This window comes from Corythoichthys intestinalis, chromosome 6 (genome assembly GCF_030265065.1).
Source record: "Corythoichthys intestinalis isolate RoL2023-P3 chromosome 6, ASM3026506v1, whole genome shotgun sequence".
In the NCBI taxonomy this organism is placed as follows: domain Eukaryota; kingdom Metazoa; phylum Chordata; class Actinopteri; order Syngnathiformes; family Syngnathidae; genus Corythoichthys; species Corythoichthys intestinalis.
This window is the reverse complement of record NC_080400.1, coordinates 43,117,040-43,136,802: the sequence shown is the minus strand read 5'-3', so window position 1 is coordinate 43,136,802 and position 19,763 is coordinate 43,117,040. Positions and strand designations below refer to the sequence as shown.

At 38.5% G+C, this 19,763-nt stretch overlaps 1 protein-coding gene across 2 annotated transcripts in view; it reads left to right on the top strand.

Annotated features, from left to right (window-relative positions):
- The window catches only part of LOC130918004 (endothelin-converting enzyme-like 1), an 89,819-nt gene that overhangs the window by 7,237 nt on the left and 62,819 nt on the right, over positions 1-19,763 (top strand). For both annotated transcript variants that reach the window (XM_057839839.1, XM_057839838.1), the window contains exons 2-6: positions 2,931-4,109; positions 9,026-9,094; positions 9,478-9,588; positions 9,671-9,763; positions 15,733-15,857. In XM_057839839.1, the coding sequence (XP_057695822.1) occupies positions 3,252-4,109; positions 9,026-9,094; positions 9,478-9,588; positions 9,671-9,763; positions 15,733-15,857 (1,256 nt within the window). In that variant the 5' untranslated portion in view covers positions 2,931-3,251. The remainder of the gene's footprint in view (positions 1-2,930; positions 4,110-9,025; positions 9,095-9,477; positions 9,589-9,670; positions 9,764-15,732; positions 15,858-19,763) is intronic.

Here is a 19,763-nt window from a genome sequence, read left to right as displayed (position 1 = left end):
TATTATATTGAAGAAAATTTTTTAAAAACTCATTGAATTCCGATATTTAAACTCATATTTGAATCTTTTGCGATATGTTTTCATATGCCAAATGTACTGTTTTTTTAATACATGCTGCGATTGACTTACCCACTTTCTTGTACCCTATCCCACTATCCCACTTTCTTGAGACTTATCCCACTTTTCATTGTTTAAAATAAATGGGAGTTTTATTAACCTCAAAATCCAGATTGTGCCAGTTTAGGGAGAATTAACACAGTGCTAACTGTGATTGAGTGATCTTCATGAGTTTCCGCAATGCTTTAAGCATGGATGCAATCATTGGATTTTTGAAGCAGCAATGCTATATATACCGCCAATAAAATACCTTTAGAAAGTAAATCCAGCGGAATTTCAACGCAAATTTTCTTACAAACCTCTTAAAATGACATCAAAGGTTATGAAAAATAATGTTTGAAAAAAACTAAATTTAAAACTGGATTTTTGGCTCTGATGTAGCCATGACTCCCTATGACAGTACTTATATAGCGCACTTATCTGTGTGGTTACCATGCCCAAAGTGCTTTACATTGGCACACATTTAGCCATTCATACAACAATGGGGCTGCTGCCATACAAGGCACTGTCAACCCATTGGAGGCAAATCAGTGCCTTGTCTAGGGGCACTTCGACAGTGGGCAGTCCCAGCCGGGAATTGAACCACTGACCCATCGGTTCAAGGAGAACTCCAGCTAACAACTGCGCCACGGCCGCCCCCAAATAGAGATATATCGTACCCTTGGAATGTGCTCTACTTTTAGTTTTGTTAAAACCTAAATCTAAGATGATAACAAATATTTATAAAAATAAAGATCAAAGATATCCACTGCCTGAGTCTTAACCTTAATGTGTTGGAGGGGTTTGTGTGTCCCACTGAACCTAGTAGCCAAATTGTCTCGAGCGTTGTGCTTCTGGCTGGGTTAACCAGGTCAAGAAGGCGACAGACAGGACAGGGACAGAAATGTTCATCAGCACCAAATTTGCTGCGACTGCTCAAACCAGCAGTGTCCAAACTACAGTTGGACATCAGGCCAGTTCTTATTGCCCTGCAGCAAATTGTGAAAATTAAATTGAATATGGCCTGCACAAGAAGCTTGAGCTTAGCCTCCACTCTGTTGAAGTTCCCAGTTTGTTTTAACCACTTCGAATTCTGATCAATTAATGGATTGTTCACCCATTAGTAGGTAACGTGACAACGGGTTATTGACACAGGCCTACCTGACCAATAACCATCTCTGACACAATCATAAAGATGTAATAATGCATGCCAACACAGAATGACTAACTAGTTTTAATTGCCACATCTGCAATCCTTTTTCACGTTTTGTCCGTTTTTCTTTAAATGTGGTTCTTTCTGAATGTTTCCTAGGCTAATTGGGAGATCAAATCATGGGGAATTTAGTTTTTGTTTTTATTTTTTTGAGGGGGGTGGAGGGAGGGGGCGTCAATCAGCTGTGATTAAGGCAGGGGTGTCTAAACTTTTTGCATAGGGGGCCAAATTTGGTGTGGTACAAATGTGGGGGCGAACCTTGGCTGACGTCCTTTACGTAAAACAATATATTTAAGCAAATTTTAGCAAGCCATTCTGTGTGTCACATTTTCTTTATTATTATTTTTAATTAATAATTTCAACAATCTAGCCTTTGTGGCGTTCTCTTTCGACTCTCGGGCTCTTGCAAAATACTGCTTCTGTGAAATTAAACTAGCTTCAAGTTGCTTCAATTTCTCGCTGCGTATCTTCCCTATAATCTTGTTGTACATGTCAACGTGTCTTGTTTGGTAATATCGCCTCACATTGAACTCTTTTAAAACAGTGACTGTCTCTTTGCAAATGAGGCAGACACAGTTGTTGCGTATTTTAGTGAAGAAATAGTCCAATTTCTACCGATCCTTGAAGCGTCGGCCGTCGCAGTCAACTTTTTTTTGTTGATTTTCGCCATTTTAGAAAATTGGAAGGAAAGGGTCACACTGGGTAATGTTGCTTAGAGTGCTGCTGCCTTTTAGTGGGTAAATGAGGAGCAGCATTTAGTGTGTAAGCTACATCAAATGCTGGTAGAAGTACTGCTGACCAATTTATTTAGTCTGTGTGCGGGCCAGACGTTATTGATTTTATGACAGAGGCTGGGGGCCGGATGAAATTTGACCACGGGCCACATTTGGCCCCCTGGGCCGGACTTTGGACATGTCTAGATTAAGGGCTTTATTAATAAATGTGACTAGATTTCACCAGTCTTCCTGTAGAGTATGTATCTGTCTCTTTTGTGTGTGTGTGATATAATCTACATGCCAAGAAATATTTGTGTGGACCATTCCTATCTAATGTACATTGTTGGGCATTATTGTTTTGGTTTTACAGTAGAGTACATTGAGGTGTTTTTATCACTGCAAATAATAAATTAAGAAATTCCATGTAATCTGATCAAGATTTAATTTGTTAGACTAATAGGATGATTTTACTATTCTCTTGGATACAACATGGATCTGAATAAAACCTTTCTTTTAACTCATCAACAGTCAGCCAGCCATTGATTTCTCAGATGACAAAAGTTTATGGCTTTGTTGATCCTTCAGAGTGGAGTTTATGTTAATAACACAATTATTATGCCAAACGCAAACTCTACCATAATTATCTCAAGTTTTCCAAACAGTATGTCTAATTTGTAAGTCACCATAACCTTCCTCCGAGACGTTTCTTAACCCAACAGGTTTAGCCGGCACTGCCTGGCACTAATAACCTGTTGGTTAATACTAATAATTGTGTACCGGCCAAGCATGTTAGACAAATGGGCAGAATATGTGAGAAAATTGTGCCAAAAGATTTTAATTCCCCAGTGTTGAATATTTCTCTTATGCCTTAAAGCTACCTCCTAAATCATTTTTACTTTCATCAGCAGGTTACCTGGAAGTGGTTGGTGGGGAGGAGAACAAATGAAAAAGAATCCAGGAGAAACGGGATGAGCGAGATAGAGAGCAAGACCCAGGAGATTCCTCATGCAAAATGGAAGTCCTCATTCCGCCTGCTTGTGATTTGAACGGAACAAAGGCATCGTAGCCTAAGACGGCCGCATCATCCGTGTTTTGCCCTGTGTGGCCTGCCTCTATTTATCTCAGTCGGAGTCATGGTCTTAATCTGAACACAAAATAAATCCTCTTTAATCCTTCCCCCCCACAGCCTTCTGCTAGTGACATCTAATTCATAACATCCCATTGTCATGGAGAAGACGTACTCACTAACCGCGCACTATGATGAGTTCCAGGAAGTGAAATACGGCGGCCGCTACAGCAGTGACATCCTCAGTAATGGTATGACCCTTCACTTGGGCGGCAGCCTGGACCGTCACATGGCGTGTGGGCGGGGAGGCACCTGGGCAAATGGTCGCAGCAAAGATGCGAGCAGCACTAGCAGCAATGGAGGTCTCCCCCGATGGAGCCGAAGGGAGATATGCCTCCTTTCGGCTTTAGTCTTCGCAGCCGGCATGTGTGTCATTTTGGGAAGCATGCTAGCACTGAAATACATTTCCTTGGAGGCCCAGCAGGATCCCCAGTGCAGGCAAGACTGCCAGCGGAGACGCGTACTGTTGCGGGCAGCGCGCTTTGTGCAGGCCAATATTGACCCCACCATCCAGCCATGCCAGGACTTTTACTCATTCGCGTGTGGAGGCTGGCTGAGGCGTCACGCAATCCCAGAGGACAAGCTCAGCTATGGAATCATTACAGCCATAGGAGAGAACAATGAAGAGAAACTGCAACGCATCCTTCTGGAGCCAATTCAGAGGCGAGAGCCCAACTCGGCAGAGCGCAAGGTTAAGGAGTTTTATAGATCGTGTGTCAACATCCAGGAGATTGACAAACTGGGTTCCGACCCCATGATCGAGGTGATAGACAGCTGTGGAGGGTGGGATCAGATTGGGGCCCCTCCTGGTGCTGCTGGCTGGGAGAAAGAGGGTGCCCCACAAAGACCAGATTTCAATGAACTGCTTTATAGGACGCAGGGCGTGTACAGCACTGCTGTGTTCTTCTCTCTTACTGTGAATGTGGATGACAAAAACTCTTCTCGGAATGCAATCAGGGTGAGGAATTGACAGCGTCTATTTCTAAACTGCTCATGTATCTAGGTTTGTGTATCATTCTAGTAGAAGGTTAATCCTTTGTGACAACACAGCTCGATGTCAAAAACTGACTCCTAATTATACTATATTTAAACAATGGAGATGAACTTTATCTCACAGGTAGTGTATATTCATATTCTTAAGATACAGCAAAAATCAGGATAAGAAACTGTTACCTTGACAGCTACTTATTCTGGTTGAAGGTGGCGTTAGAAGTTTATGCCCAGAAAACCAAAACTCAGTCATGTTAAAACTACCTATATGACCTAACAGTAGAATAGTATGAAAATGATCTTTTGAAAAATCACTCCATTGTCACCCCATTGAATGCCTGTTTTTATATTATTATTTTAAGAATAGCCATGCTGCGATAAGAACGGCCAATCAAAGACCGTAGAAACAGAAGACATGCCCAAAAACTGTGTCGATCATTTGCTGTGGACTTAAGCTAAATTAATATTAGCTTATTATAATTTCTTGCCGCAATTATTTAACTACGTTAAAAACAAAAATGACACATAAGGAATTGGACCGCTCCTAAGTGAAAACAAGGTTCCACATACTGTATTTAACGGTGGTGTTCTTGGCAGGCATACCCATTGTCAAGGATATCATCCACATTAGGTCAAGAGTTGACATGATCACCTCTCTAACAGCATGATCACCTCTCTAACACTGGTAATTAATTTCACATTGCAAAGAACACATCAAACTGCAGACGATGGGCAAGATCAGCTTGTTTACTGTCCACATTTGTTCAATGTACATCTAGTACAGATTGTGCAACTTTGGTCGCAGTTGTAGGGTACACAGAAGCGCTGGAAGTAGGATGCTGCGGGGACTGCAGCCCTCCCAGTGGCAGCAAGGTGTAAGTAACAGTTGCACTATTTAGTACTGACAATTTTTGATCACTTTAGCCTTTTGTAAAGCTTGCAAATATCTTGCTTGGTCCCCGAGATTCATTTGGGATCCATCCTTCTCAATATTTTACTTGCTTGTAGTTTATGGCAGCCAGTCAGCAGCTGAATGAGAGTCGAGGCATTTTTTTTCGTTTTTTGACTAAATGCACTTATAAAAATACAACATCAGTCATTTTTCATTCAGCCCTCCTACTTAATACACCTTCCCAGGCCCCTGGGAGTGGAGGGTTGAGATTATCTTTAAATCTTGCTACCAATTTGAAACCTGCAAACTCTACCTTGAAAGAAGAAAAAGAAAAGGGGAATACACATTTAATTTAAAAGGCAAAATTTCTGTCACAATAAAGTGACTGAACCGTAGCTTTTGGAAGGCCTTCATTATAATATTTCTCTGCAAGTTTAAACCCTAGACAATTATTGGAATGGATAAAATTTTAATACTTTTCTGAACTTGTCAGTTTTTTAACTCAATGACAACTTCAGATTGTGCCAATTATTTTAGCTCTACAGTGGAACCTCTAAGCTGGAAGACATCCGTTGCAGTATGCCGGTCAACTGAAGAATTATTTTCCCACAGGATTTAATTTATACCAAGCTCACACCGTGACCATCACAAAGCCATTATTACTGAACAGTTGTATTTTCACAATACAGTTGTTCAAGTACCCACAAAAGGCAACAGCTGTAATAGCAGAGGTGGGTAGTAATGCGTCACATGTACTCCGTTACATTTACTTGAGTAACTTTTTGAGAAAAATGTACTTCTAAGAGTAGTTTTACCAAGCTATTCTTTTTACTTTTGAGTAGATTTGTGAAGAAAAAAACACTGCTCTTACTCCGCTACTTTCGAGTCGTTACATTTTTCCTCTTTATTCTACACATTAGATTCATTATTTTTCTCGCCGGCGATGCCAAGGGTAGAGATGTGCCTGGTGTATTACCAGGGTCGCTCTACCGATTTCACCAATGACACGTTGCAACAATAATCAAGTTACTCCATTATACAGTACTTATCAGACGCAAACTTGCCGTTCTAGCTTCACGCCAGCCTGTTTAATCACGTGGTGTCTTTAAAGCACTGTAAAAAATGAAATATTTTATATAAACTTGAAAGCGCAGATTTTAACCACTCTCGCAGTTTTTATTTGGCACCGATTGACCACGGAAAACCGGACATGTGATCCTCTTAATTTCAATATAGTAATTATAAAGGAACCCTTCGCTATTCAAACTAGGAACTATTTTCACCACCAGATGGTAGTCATGCTCTTTGGACAAATAATGCTTCATTTACGTATCTTTTTTTTTTTTTCTCTCGTCCGAATTCAATGATTTTTTTTTTTCCCCTTAGGCCTAATGTCGTTATGTAATGGGTTACTGTACAGTGCCTTTTTAACAACGGTCCATATAGATCACTTTGTGCTCAGAAAAAAAATAGCATTGTTTTAAAATAAAATCCAACAAAAATATAAGCAGTTACAATGTTACTCATTCCTTGGGTATTCTTTTCAGCAAATACTTTTTTACTTGAGTACATTTTTTGGATGACCACTTTTGCTGAAGTAATATTGTTTTGAAGTAACGCCACTCTTACTTGAGCAAAAATTTTGGCTACTCTACCCACCTCTGGTTACAACCCCTAGCAAACAGTATGGAATCATCAGTCTCGGACGAGCACTGACTCAGACATTTTATCACGTAAATCAAACTCAGAAAAAAAGCTTGAAAAAATAATGGATTAGTTCAAAAGTGAAATCTTTAGCATTCAGAAACACTAAAAGAAATGAATAAAAACATTGTGGTGGTCAGTAAATGTTCAGTTTATAGAGCAAGTGCTGGAAAATATATATGGAATCACTCCATCCTGAGGAAAAAAGTATGGAATCATTAGGAAAAAAAACAGAAATAACAATCAAAACACATCTCTAGTATTTAGTAGAACCACCTCTGGCTTTTATGACAACTTGCAGTCTCCGAGGCACGGACTTGATGAGTATTCTTCATCAATTTGGTGCCAACTCTCTTTCATTGCAGTTGCCATTTCATCCTTGCAGGTCGGAGCCAAGCTGTGGACCATTGTTTTTAATTTCCACCACAGGTTATCAATAGGGTTGAGATCTGGGCTATTTGCAGGCCATGACATTGACTGGATGAGTCTTTCTCCAAGGAATGCTTTAACTGTTTTTGCTCTGTGGCATGATGCATTGTCATCATGGGAAATGACAGAGGTGGCCCAGAGGGTGTCCTACTAAATATAGAGGTGTGTTTTGATTGTTATTTCTTTGTTTCTCATGATTCCATATTTTTTCCTCAGAATGGAGTGATTCCATATACTGTACTGGCCCGAATATAAGACAGCCTTGAATATAAGACGACCCCCTCTTTTTCAAGACTCAAGTTTGAAAAAAATTTTTTTGAACACCAAATTATTTTTTATGCAGAAAATAATTACAGTACATCCAAAACAAATGATTAGAACAATTTATTTGACAGAAAAAGCATTTTATTTTGCCTAATTCAAATCTTAATATTTGAACATTTAAATATGTAAACTAAAGCGCAATCATGTAAATAAACCAATCTATTGTGATAAAACAACAAAATTGCCATAACTGCATTAACCATCAAAGTGAAGTCTAACTGTAACTGTAGTCTTGAAACAAATTGAATAAGAAAAAAAAACATAGCAATAAATTAATGCAAACTGGTTAAACTTGAGAGTAGCTGAGATCTGTCATGACAGAACATCGCTTCAATGATATCTGGCGCCATCCAGCGTCATGAATGGGGAGAGTAGCTCAGATCTGTCATGACAGAACATTGCTTCAATGATATCTGGCGCCATCTAGCGTCCTGAATGGGTATAATGTCTAGACCGCGAATATAAGACGACCCCCTATTTTTCAGTCTTATTTCAATGCAAAAAACACCGTCTTATATTCGGGCCAATAAGGTATATTTCCCTGCACTTGCTCTATAAAATTAACATTTACTGACCACCACAATGTTTTTATTCATTTCTTTTAGTGTTTCTGAATGCTAAAGAGTAGCACTTTTGAACAAATTCATTATTCTTTCAAGCTCTTTATCTGAGTTTGTTCTACATGATAAAATGTCTGCGTGAGTGCTCGTCCGAGACTGGTGATTCCATACTTTTTGCTTGGGGTTGTAATAGTAGGTGCCAAGGTGAGTAATTTCTCAAATGCACCATACTAAAGTAAATTCAGCCCACTTTACTGTAGCCTTGAATAAGAAGTATTGGTATGCCTGGAAATCCTCAAGTCTCTCTGAAGTCCTATTACCTCATCTAGTTTGTATTCTTTATCCTCTGCTGATATTCTGCTATCCTTGTGGGTGGTTGTTCATCTTTTAAAAAAAAAAAAAAAAAAAAAAAAGTTATACCGACAACAAGCCAGAAAAAAATCAGACGATATGTACTTTGGAGTTTCCACTGAATTTGATTGTAACTTTGCATTACAGTTTCTGCACTATTTTTCTCACATATTTCTGCTTAGTAGCTGGAGGAAGTCACACTTCTCTTGCCTTCTGGCTTTGACATGTTAGCCCCTCACACTTCTTCATCTATGAGATCAGCAAGGCTGGGTGGGAAAACCTGGGTGCGGGTATTTATGGTGTAAATTGGACATTAGTTAGGATTGCCTCTAGATATAACCTAACCCATAAAGATTTTTCTGTCTATGACACATCAACTAGGGTTGTCAGTGAAAGCCTCATACAGTAGTAGCCACACTGTTGGCAGTGGAACTAAAATGTTGGTAAAATGTTATGAAATATTGTCACAATACACATTAAGAGACTGCATGTCTACATTGTTAACTTTTAACACAAGAGGCATGCACCAAGCTCTGGAGTTGACTTGCACAAAGCTGGTTTAAGAGCTTGTAAATTTTGACACAATTGTGACTACAGTGGATTGTGTGTGTTATGTCTGCTTAGATTGACCAGGAAGGACTCACGCTGCCTGAGAGAAGCCTTTACTTGGGTCAGGATGAGGACAGTGTCAAGGTAGGAATCCCTGCTTTTGTTTATTGAAACCATCCGTCATTTACTTTTCACTGCCATTTTCACGCTGCACTTACCCTTCCCTTTCTTCTTTCACTTTCTCTTGGATCCAATTTTCATCCCACTTTCCTATTATGCCTTCCTGCACCCTTCACTGTCAATGAGTTCACCTGCTTGTCTTATCCCTGGTCCTGCCCTTACTTCCCCATCACTCCTCCATCTGCTCTATTTACTTTCCTCACTCATCTACATTAATCCACCTGTTTTCTGCTGTATCCCACTGTGTTTTTGTTATCCTTTGCACCTCGCCACATGTCAGGCCGTCACCAGCTGTTATTGATGATACTCCTCCCCTCGATTGGTGCTGAAGTCATTGTGCCTTTCAGATCTTGGCAGCATACAAGGCCCTGATGGAGCGCTTACTAAGCATGCTGGGAGCTCACAACGCTACACAAAAGTCCAAGGAGATTATACAGCTGGAGACTCGTCTAGCCAACGTGAGCTGCTTGTGTGTGCGCTCCTGTTTATGTGCAAGCATATGCGCGTATATGTGGAGTGTTCAGTAAAATCTCTCTCCAGATCACCGTGTCAGAATATGATGACCAAAGAAAGGACGTCAGCACGATGTATAACCGCATTACACTCAGGCAGCTACAGCGCACCGCTCCTGGTGTGAGTACTACACACATGCGCGCGCACACACACACACTGCTCAAGTGCATCACAAAAAGTGTCCGCCCTGCAGGATTTAAGATTGAGGCTTGAATGCAAGAAGAAGGAAGGAATATAAGCGGACATTGGAGGGTGTTAGACATGATGGCGGGAGGAGGAGGAAAGGTAAATTGGATTTCGAGCGAGGAAAAGAAGGAGGAGGCACTACCCTGAAGCAGTGAGCATGCTGACAGACATCCTCAAGATGTTCTGTAGTTAGAAGGAAGAGAGACATGGGGAACAAAACAAAGATAAAATGACTGATTTAAAGTTATCGGCCAAAAAATAGATTACGTATAAACATTTAAATAACATACTGTGAGAGTGAATATGCAATCCTCAAAATTGGGCAAAAGCAGTAGATTTGAAATCAAACTGAAATAGAGGAGTATGAAGCACTCTGTGTACCCGAAACCAATTTGCAGTCAATCGTATCTGGATGTGCCTGATGAATTTAAGATGCAAATTTTGTTCACATGATGCGTGATTAAGAGGCTTTACTGATTCCATAAAATGAAATTATGGAAGGCAGCTGCTTTGAACCATGCTAGATTTTTTTTTTTTTTTTTTGCTATTTGCTTAAAACTACAGTATATCAGTCCAAACGCTGTCCTTTGTCAAACAAGTGAGCACATCTTCATTAATTTAATTATATTAACAGCTGATTAACAAATATTCTATTGTCATAAAAGAAAAGAGGCAAGGTTGTGTATATGGCCTTTATGTGCAAAATGGTTGCTCAAAGAGTAAATATACAAATCACTTGAAAATTTCTTAGAACTATGATGACAAAGAAAATAACGTTTAAACACAGAAAATTGACACAATTTATAGGCACTGCCATTTTGAGACTTGTGTGACGTCAGTTATACCCACACCCCTTTGTGCTGGAGGTAATTTACAGACTGCCAACCAGAATGTGTCCGAACGGCAGAAAAGGTAGGCTTATCAGTTCTGAGCAGCAAAGCAAAATAAAAAACTCACATTGTTCGGGCAATAGGTCATTCTCAAGATATGTGTTGGACAGCCAGAGCCGACTACAGGCTGCAGGCTGACAGTTTGAGCCGAGCTGACCATTGAATACTGAGTCTTCATCGGTAGAAGAATCAGCGGGTCATTCTGAACAAAGTGACCAGACTTCTTGATAGGTTACAATGTTAGCAGTGACTGTTAGTGAACAGCATATAGACGTTGATAAATAAGGACGCAAAAATTAAGTTGGCGCACACTCTTCAGCGTTACTACACCTGTTCTAGTGGTGCACTCTTTTGCTTTTTTGCATTGTAGACAAAGACGAAAGCTCTTTCACATTTTAGCTTGGGCGAATTGGAACCATGTCACCCTTAAACAAGGCTTCATTTTCCCCTCTTGTCACCATTTCATTTTTTCATTTTCCCACATTTTCTCATCCACATTCACAATGAAACACTTAGTCAGAAAATGGGTCCAACAGACTTTCACAGCATGAAGTGTGTGCAGACACCGACCCAAACTACGGCAATATAGACCAACCTACAAAAATGGAAGAGGGCAAAATACACACAATATTCTCCTCTTTATTTATGAGCAAAATCGGTGGATATACAACTATTTACACTGCTGGCCATAAGTATTGGCACCCCTGCAATTCCATCAGATAATGCTCATTTCCTCCCAGAAAATGATTGCAATTACAAATGCTTTGGTCATAATATCTTCATTTATTTTGCTTGCAATGAAAAAAACACAAAACAGATTTTTTTTTAAAACTGCATCATCTTACACAAAACTCCAAAAATGGGCCAGACAAAAGTATTGGCACCCTCAGCCTAATACTTGATAGCACAACCTTTAGACAAAATAACTGCGAACAACAGCTTCTGGTATCCATCAATGACTTTCTTACAATGCTCTGCTGGACTTTTAGACCATTCTGCTCCAGTTCTCTGAGTTGTGAAGGGTGCCTTCTCCAAACTGCTATTTTCAGATTTCTCCACAAGTGTTCTATGGGATTCAGGTCTGGACTCATTGCTGACCACTTTAGAAGTCTCCAGTGCTTTCTCTCAAACTATTTTCTAGTGTTTTTGAAGTGTGTTTTGTGACATTGTTCTGCTGGAAGACCCATGACCTCTGAGGGAGACTCAGTTTTCTCACACTGGGCCCTACATTATGCTGCAAAATTTGTTGGTAGTCTTCAGATTTCATAATACCATGCACACTGTCAAGCAGTCCAGTGCCAGAGGCAGCAAAGCAACCCCCAAAACATCAGGGAACCCCGCCATGTTTGACTGTGGGGGCTGTGTTCTTTTCTTTGAAAGCCTCATTTTTTTCCTGTAAACTCTATGCTGATGCCTTTTCCCAAAAAGCTCTACTTTTGTCTCATCTGACCAGAGAACATTCTTCCAAAACGTTTTTGGCTTTCTCAGTTTTGGCAAACTCCAGCCTGGCTTTTTTATGTTTCTTGGTCAAAAGTGGGGTCTTCCTGGGTATCCTACCATAAAGTCCCTTTTTATTCAGACGCCGACAGATATTAGGGGTTGACAATGTTGTACCCTGGGACTGCAGGACAGCTTGAAATTGTTTGGATGTTAGCCAAGGTTCTTTATCCACCATCCGCACAATCTTTTGTTGAAATCTCTCGTCAATTTTTCTTTTCCGTCCACATCTAGGGAGGTTAGCCACAGTGCCATGGGCTTTACACATATTGATGACACAGCGATCGGTAGACACAGGAACATTCAGGTCTTTGAAGATGGTCTTGTAGCCTTGAGCTTGCCCATGCTTTCTCACAATTTTGCTTCTCAAGTCCTAATACATTTCTTTGGTCTTCTTTCATTTATCCATGCTCAGTGTGTACCACATTGACACACAAGGACACAGGACAGAGGTTGAGTCAACTTTAATCCATTTTAACTGGCTGCAAGTGTGATTTAGTTATTGCCACCACCTGTTATGTGCCACAGATAAGTAACAGGTGCTGTTAATTACACAAATTAGAGAAGCATTACATGATATTTCAAAGGCAAAGGCAAATTTATCTATATAGCTCAATTCAACACAAGGCAATTCAAAGTGCTTTACATCACATGAAGATCATAAAAATCACATTAAATAAATAGAACGTAAAAACAAATACAATCCAAACAGGAAATAAAATTATGCATAAAAATCTCATTTAATCACAAATAGAAAAAAAATAAAATAATAATAATAATAATAATGATCATCAAAAATAATAATAATTATTATAATTATAATAAAACATACTACTACTAATGATAATAACTGAAATCAGCAATGGAGATAAAGCACAAGAGCAATAGAAAGCAAATAGATTGAAATATATAGACAGTTATGGATATGCAGTGCTAAACAAAAGCGTTTTTAGCCCTGATTTAAAGGAGCTAACAGTTTGAGCATACTTCAGACCTACAAGTAAATTGTTCCAGAGGTGAGGAGCATAATACATAAATGCTGCCTCACCCTGCTTGGTTCTTGTTCTTGGAGTGGTCCAAAAATTGACCCTTGAGGGACTCCACCTGTGAATTTGGTTTGTTCTGACTGATGGTTTCCAATTGACACAAAGAAATCCCTATCATGTAAATATAATGTGAACCACTGAATAACAGTGTCAGTAAGCCCTACACACTATACATATTTGCTGAGTAGTATGTTGTGATCAACCGTGTTGAATGCGGCGCTGAGATCTAATAGTTGCAGAACAGATTATTTGCCTGCATCGGTATTCCGACAAATATCATTTAAGACGTTGATAAGCACGGTCTCGGTGCTGTGTTGTGGCCGAAATCCAGACTAAAATAAGTTAAAAAGATTGTTTTGCATCATTGTTTTCATCATTGCATCATCCCAGGAATGTCAGATTTGATATTGGCCTATAATTACTAATGGTTGAGGCATCCAGATTAGTTTTTTAAGAAGAGGTTTTATTACTGCAGTTTTTAAAGTCTGTGGAAACTCTCCTGTTTGGACAGAAGTATTTATAATCTGAAGTATGTATGTCTGGGGCCATGCAATGAAAAACAGTTTTGAATAAATTTGAAGGAAGGATGTCAAGGCAGCATGTTGTGGGCTTTAATTTTGACACAATTTCTGTTAAAGTGGCATAGTCCAAGAGGCTATAATGTCTCAGATTGACATGGGGACATTTTGGGAGGCATTTAGTGTAACAATTGTTAATCCGGAGTTGCACACAGTCTGTCTTATCTTTGGTACTTTCTGTGTAAAGAATTCTGCGATCATTACAGGACACCTAATATGCCAATTCCGGAGGCACTGATGCTTGTGGGTTTGTCAGTTTGTCAACAATAGAAAATAGTGTGCAGGTATTTTTGGTGTTTCTACTAAGGATCTCTGAAAAATATGACTGTCTAGCATTTTTCAGTTCGTGGTTGTATATGCGAAGACTCTCTTTGTAGATATCATAAAAAAACAGGAGTTTGTTTTTTCGCCATCTGCATTCTGCTCCTCTGCAATCTTGCTTTTGTTTTAAAGCTAGTGTGGCATTTCTCCAGGGTGACCTCTTCTTCTTGACAAAGGGTGCCAATACTTTTGTCCAGCCCATTTTTGGAGTTTTGTGTAAAATGATAATGATTTATTGTTGTTGTTTTTTTTTCATTCTTTTTTTTGTTTTGTTTTTTCATTGCAAGCAAAATGAATGAAGATTATTACTACCAAAGCATTTGTAATTTCAATCATTTTCTGGAAGATATTAAGCATTATTTGACAGAATTGCAGGGGTGCCAATACTTTTGGCCAGCAGTGTAAGTGACGTCTCACATGTAGACCACATCACCATCGCAATAGGAATAGGCGAGGGAAATGTGGGTATAACTGACATCACGAGCAATGGTGAACTATCTGAAATACTCACATTTGATTGGCTGAAACAGTTTTGGCATTTAAAAGTGTCTGCTTACAACAATTTCGCCCACTATCTGAAAGTATTGGCTTTAATTTTTGTTTTTCTGTACTATCACACATCATAAAAATGAAATTCTGTTTTTCACATTTTTAAACAAGATTCCTTCTGCTGTTATGCACTTGATCTTGTCTTTCCCCATAATGGAAAACTGACATGATTAGATATATTTTTTATAATTCTTCATTATGATTAAAAGGGCACGCACTACAGTAAAGCCTACTTAATTCTAAACACTTTGCAATCATTGCTCTATATTGCATTTTGTGTTGTGAGGAGTAGACCCGCAGTGCAGCAGGCAGTTTGCCACCATTCTTGTGGCGTTTACGGAAGAAATATCACAATATAAAATATTGACTGGATATTGATTTATGAATCTTTGCCTCAGTTTTCATTAGGGTAATGGCCTAGTCTAAAACAAACATATTATATTGAAGTCTGTGATTATGCATTCTTAGATATTCATATACAGTATAATAGAACATCTGACTAATTGAGTTGGTTTAGAAAGTGACATTGTAATGTGCGCCAAAAAAATTGAGGTTTGGAGGAGTGTAAGAGGTTTTTTTTTTTTTCAACGCAAGCAGAAGCGTACTCTATTTTGCATTTCGTCCAAAATATGTTTGTGGATTTAAAAATGATTTGATGAAAGCGGCGTTGTTTTCGTTAATGCACTAATCGTGTGATTCTGTATGCTCAATCTTGTGATTGCAGATTCAGCAAAGCTAATGTTCACTCCCTTGATTTGCCTCTGTTCCTGATTTGGAGAAACGTACAAACACAAACAATGTAAAAACATAAATAATACTGTGATAGGCAGATAGAATACTTATTTTGAGAATGAAATTACCATTTGAGACATCTGACCTAGTTTCAAGAAGTATTCTACAGTTTACCATTTACTCAGTTCAGATAGCCCAAAGCTTGCAACAACAACAACAAAAACTGGCTCAAATTATTAATGCCAATGTATATTTGTATTCCTAATTGGTGAATGAATATCTGACCACAGCTTCACTGGAAACGCCTGCTGGATAAAATTTTCCATGACAACATCTCTGAAGACGAGGAGATAGTGGTGCTTGCTACAGATTACATACAAAAAGTGTCTGATATTATCAAGACCACATCAAAAAGGTAAACAATAAGTGTGTGTGTGTGGGGTGGGGGGGTGGGGGGGGATCAAAAGTGTGAGGAGGCATTGAGATTTGGATTTGGGGGGGGCTTTAATTTATTCCAAAAATCGATTGCATTTGATGTGTGCATTTTTCGTTTGGACCTTTTATGAGCATGCATAAGCGCTTTTGTTTGAAATTGATTTGTGCAGTGTGAGTGTATAATGCATGGTCTTTTGTTTGGCGCTGTCCTATACGTACCGTATTTTTTTCAGGTTCTTCTGTGCATGCACATTTGAGCATGTTAGTGCATATCAGTTCCCGTTGAATTACCTTCCACTTCTACAGCAGCTGATTATTATTGATCTACCCACACTGTTCTCCAACTTGCTCTCACACACGCACACACTCCACAACACATTGTTCTTTCTTTCCTCTTCTTCCTCTTGACAGGCCGCGGGGCTAGACCACATCAGGATGTGTGTTAGAGCCACTGACAGCTCACCAATAGTCACTGTGCTCAACACAACAACACTCAAACTGTACGCATGGCTGACTGACTGGATGACTGGCGGGTGTATTACTTTCTTGACGTCAATGTTGAAAAATGAATAGATGTCATATGTGTTATACTCCTACATACCTCAGTCATCCATAGTGAACTCAGCAACATTAAGGATTCTGGCCTGGGGAAAAAAAATAATACTATAGTTGTGAGTATATCTTTAACAGAACACAATAAGATTTAAAGTGATCCATTTGATAATATCCTGACACATTGGTCTGTTCCTATTCAGTTGGTTACCATGGGTTCCAATAGACTATGTTTAATAATGGCAGTTAAAATGTAGGACTGACACACTAACGAAAAGGTAGCTTTCATTTCCTAACAGGTATTAATCATAATTCTTGCAAGCAATTTTATACTTTGAATCCTATCTTTAATATTGAGAGCAATCTTGTTTAGTTTGTTGCAAATTGAATCATGTATGTACTTGGGACGTCCCGATCGCATCCGAGTCTGAGTCACCTGATTTTGCGAATCTTTTTTTCCAAAAAAATGTTCCAAACATATTACGGCACTGCACTTTTACAATGCTTAGCGGAGTATGAAACTTATATATTATTGTATATTTTGGCCGTTGTATTTCTGGATTATTTTTTTACTTTTTTGCCCTTAAAAATAAACAAAGTTTAACTTGGGCTTGAACGATATTGGAACAAATTAACATTGCGATATACAGTACCATGTTTTTCGGACTACAAGCATACCTGAGTATAAGTCGCACCAGCCATAAAATGCCCAACGAAGAGGACAAAAAACATAAGTCGCATCGGAGTATAAGTCGCATTTTGGGGGGAAGTTTACTTGATAAAAATCCAACACATGGAAGATATATGTCATCTTGAAAGGCAATTTAAAATATAAATACAATATATACAATACAAACCATCAATGTCTCTCCAAAACACCAAAATAACATGTGAAATTATGTAATAATCAGGGGTGAAAGTGACTACAATTTCTTGCCGTAACTCCCCGACGTGAAGTTCGCCACGGAGCCAGAATTTATTTATTTATTTTCATTTGGGGGGGGGATCAAACCTCCTAAAACTACTGAAATGCAATGAAAACTGTTTTTGGCACGGTTATTTCTATAACACATACAAAAACTGATTTTCATTCAAAATTGTATTTTTTGAATGATTTGAAAGGTAACAAAAACAGCAATAACCCCAACCTCCATCTCCTAATTTTTATTTTTCCTCATTTCCTCACATACTAAATGCCAAATCTCAATTTTAACTACTTAAGAACATAGGATGTATATTAAAATTGAAGTTAATGTAAACATTTATTTTCTTTCATAGGATGTATATTAAAATTGAAGTTAATGTAAACATTTATTTTCTTTATTTTTTTTTAATAATAAAGACATAAGCAACATACATTCAGAAAAATATAGTAAGTACAAATAACTTATATTATGCAGAGTGAAATGGAAAATATTTTGAAGATCGCGCAAACATTGACTTTTTTAAATCATAAGGAAATGAATAAATAGCCTAAGGGCGTACGTGAAACTGGACTTTCCGTTAAAAGTGGACGCGGTTAACACAACACCGGAGCTAAAAGGTTTGCTTCAAACTACGAGACAGAAGATAACTTGCGCTTTTCAAACGGACTGGTACACCCGAAAAGACTGGCTATGTGGCTGTCCTTCGAAAAATCGCCTTTGCTGCTTTCCCTGCCTTTTCTTCTCAACTTGTGCCAATGTCTGGACTAACACGAGATATTGTGACATTAAAAAACTACCACGAAGCCTCAGCAAACATGAGAGCTCGACCACTCACATTCAAAGCCTGATTGCTTTAAAAACTTTTGGAAGCTCATGGATCGATTTGGCTTTGACGAACAGCGGAAGCTCAACGGTAGCATCCTCAGTGCTAAGGTAAAGAAAAGAGTTTGAAAGACCTCATTAATGCAACCTGCATCCTAGCTAAACAGGATTAACATTTCGTGGTAACGATGAGCGTGTAGCTCTTCTAAACGTGGCATATATGTAGAACGATTACATGGTTTTGCTGAGAAAGATGAAAGGTTAGCTAGGCTTTTGGACACATCCACTGTGTTTTCTGGCTTGTCAAATAGAACACAGAACGATCTAATTGAAGCAATCCTCTCCATTGAGGCGGAGAGATGTTTTTTTTTTAAAGTAAAGGAAAATAAGGGGGACTTTTACAAAAAGGGCGTAGGTTTGCATAGGGACGGTAGGGACATAACACTACCAACTTTTCAGGATGCTAAAATTGTCCCCACCAACTTTTAAGCAACCTTACCTTTTTTGCATTATATAATGTTCAGTTATATAGAGAATTTAGATCTTTCAATAGTTTCATATGTTGTAAGGACAGAATTGACCCTGCCATTATTAAGTGAATTATTTTCATTATGTATATGTTTGCTAATAAAAACCAGACATTTAATCAGGAAGTTTTCAAAATGTTTCTTTAGTATTTTTTTGAAAACAAAGGTTTGAATCGAACAGTGTATCATCTGAACCAACAGTTTTCATTTCAATCTTATAAAAAAAAAAAAAAAGAGCTTAGACCAAGAAAAATACAATAGAATTTTTAAAAACTAAATTTTGGCCTTAAATAAAATATTCTTTGTTTTTCTTTTCACACTTTTTGTTTAGCAATCTGTAATAAATTGATTAAAGTATCAGAATTAAAAGTTTTAAAAACAACTGAATATTTCACTAAAGGTCAGAATTGAATTCTGTGGTTTTGTACACCACTCTTTACTCTCATTTATGTTGCATGAATTATAGAATTGCGACGACCAACACATTGAGGGTGTAGAGCAAATGCATGTTATTTTCTTACTTTTACGTATCGATAATATGTACCGTGTGTGCGTGTTTTGTGAAGAATGCTGATAAGATATGAAATAACCAGTAGCCAATTGAAAAAGCTACCCTTTTTTGTTTATATATTTGGAAATCTGACACTAAAGGAGTCAGTGCCTCACCAACCATGAACCTCACCGCACGTCACTGTTTCACACATACGTCGCTCCAGGGTATAAGTCGCACCCCCAGCCAAACTATGAAAAAAACTGTGACTTGTAGTCCGAAATTTTTTTTTTTTTTTTTTTTTAATAGATGACTGATGACTTTGTCAAAGCAGAGCGGCCAACTGTTGTGGAATGTACAGTAGACGCTAGCGACATTAGCCGAAAGCCAACTCATGGCAATAGTCGTGGCATAGTTGTTGCTGTGTTCGCTAGTGTTACGTCCCAAGGACGGCTCGCGAAGGGCGTAACATAAAACGAGCCACACAATTTCACAAGTGGCACAAAATTTACACAACAATCAAACTCGCAATGAATATGTACAAAATGTAGATGAAGCGTGGCTTCAGG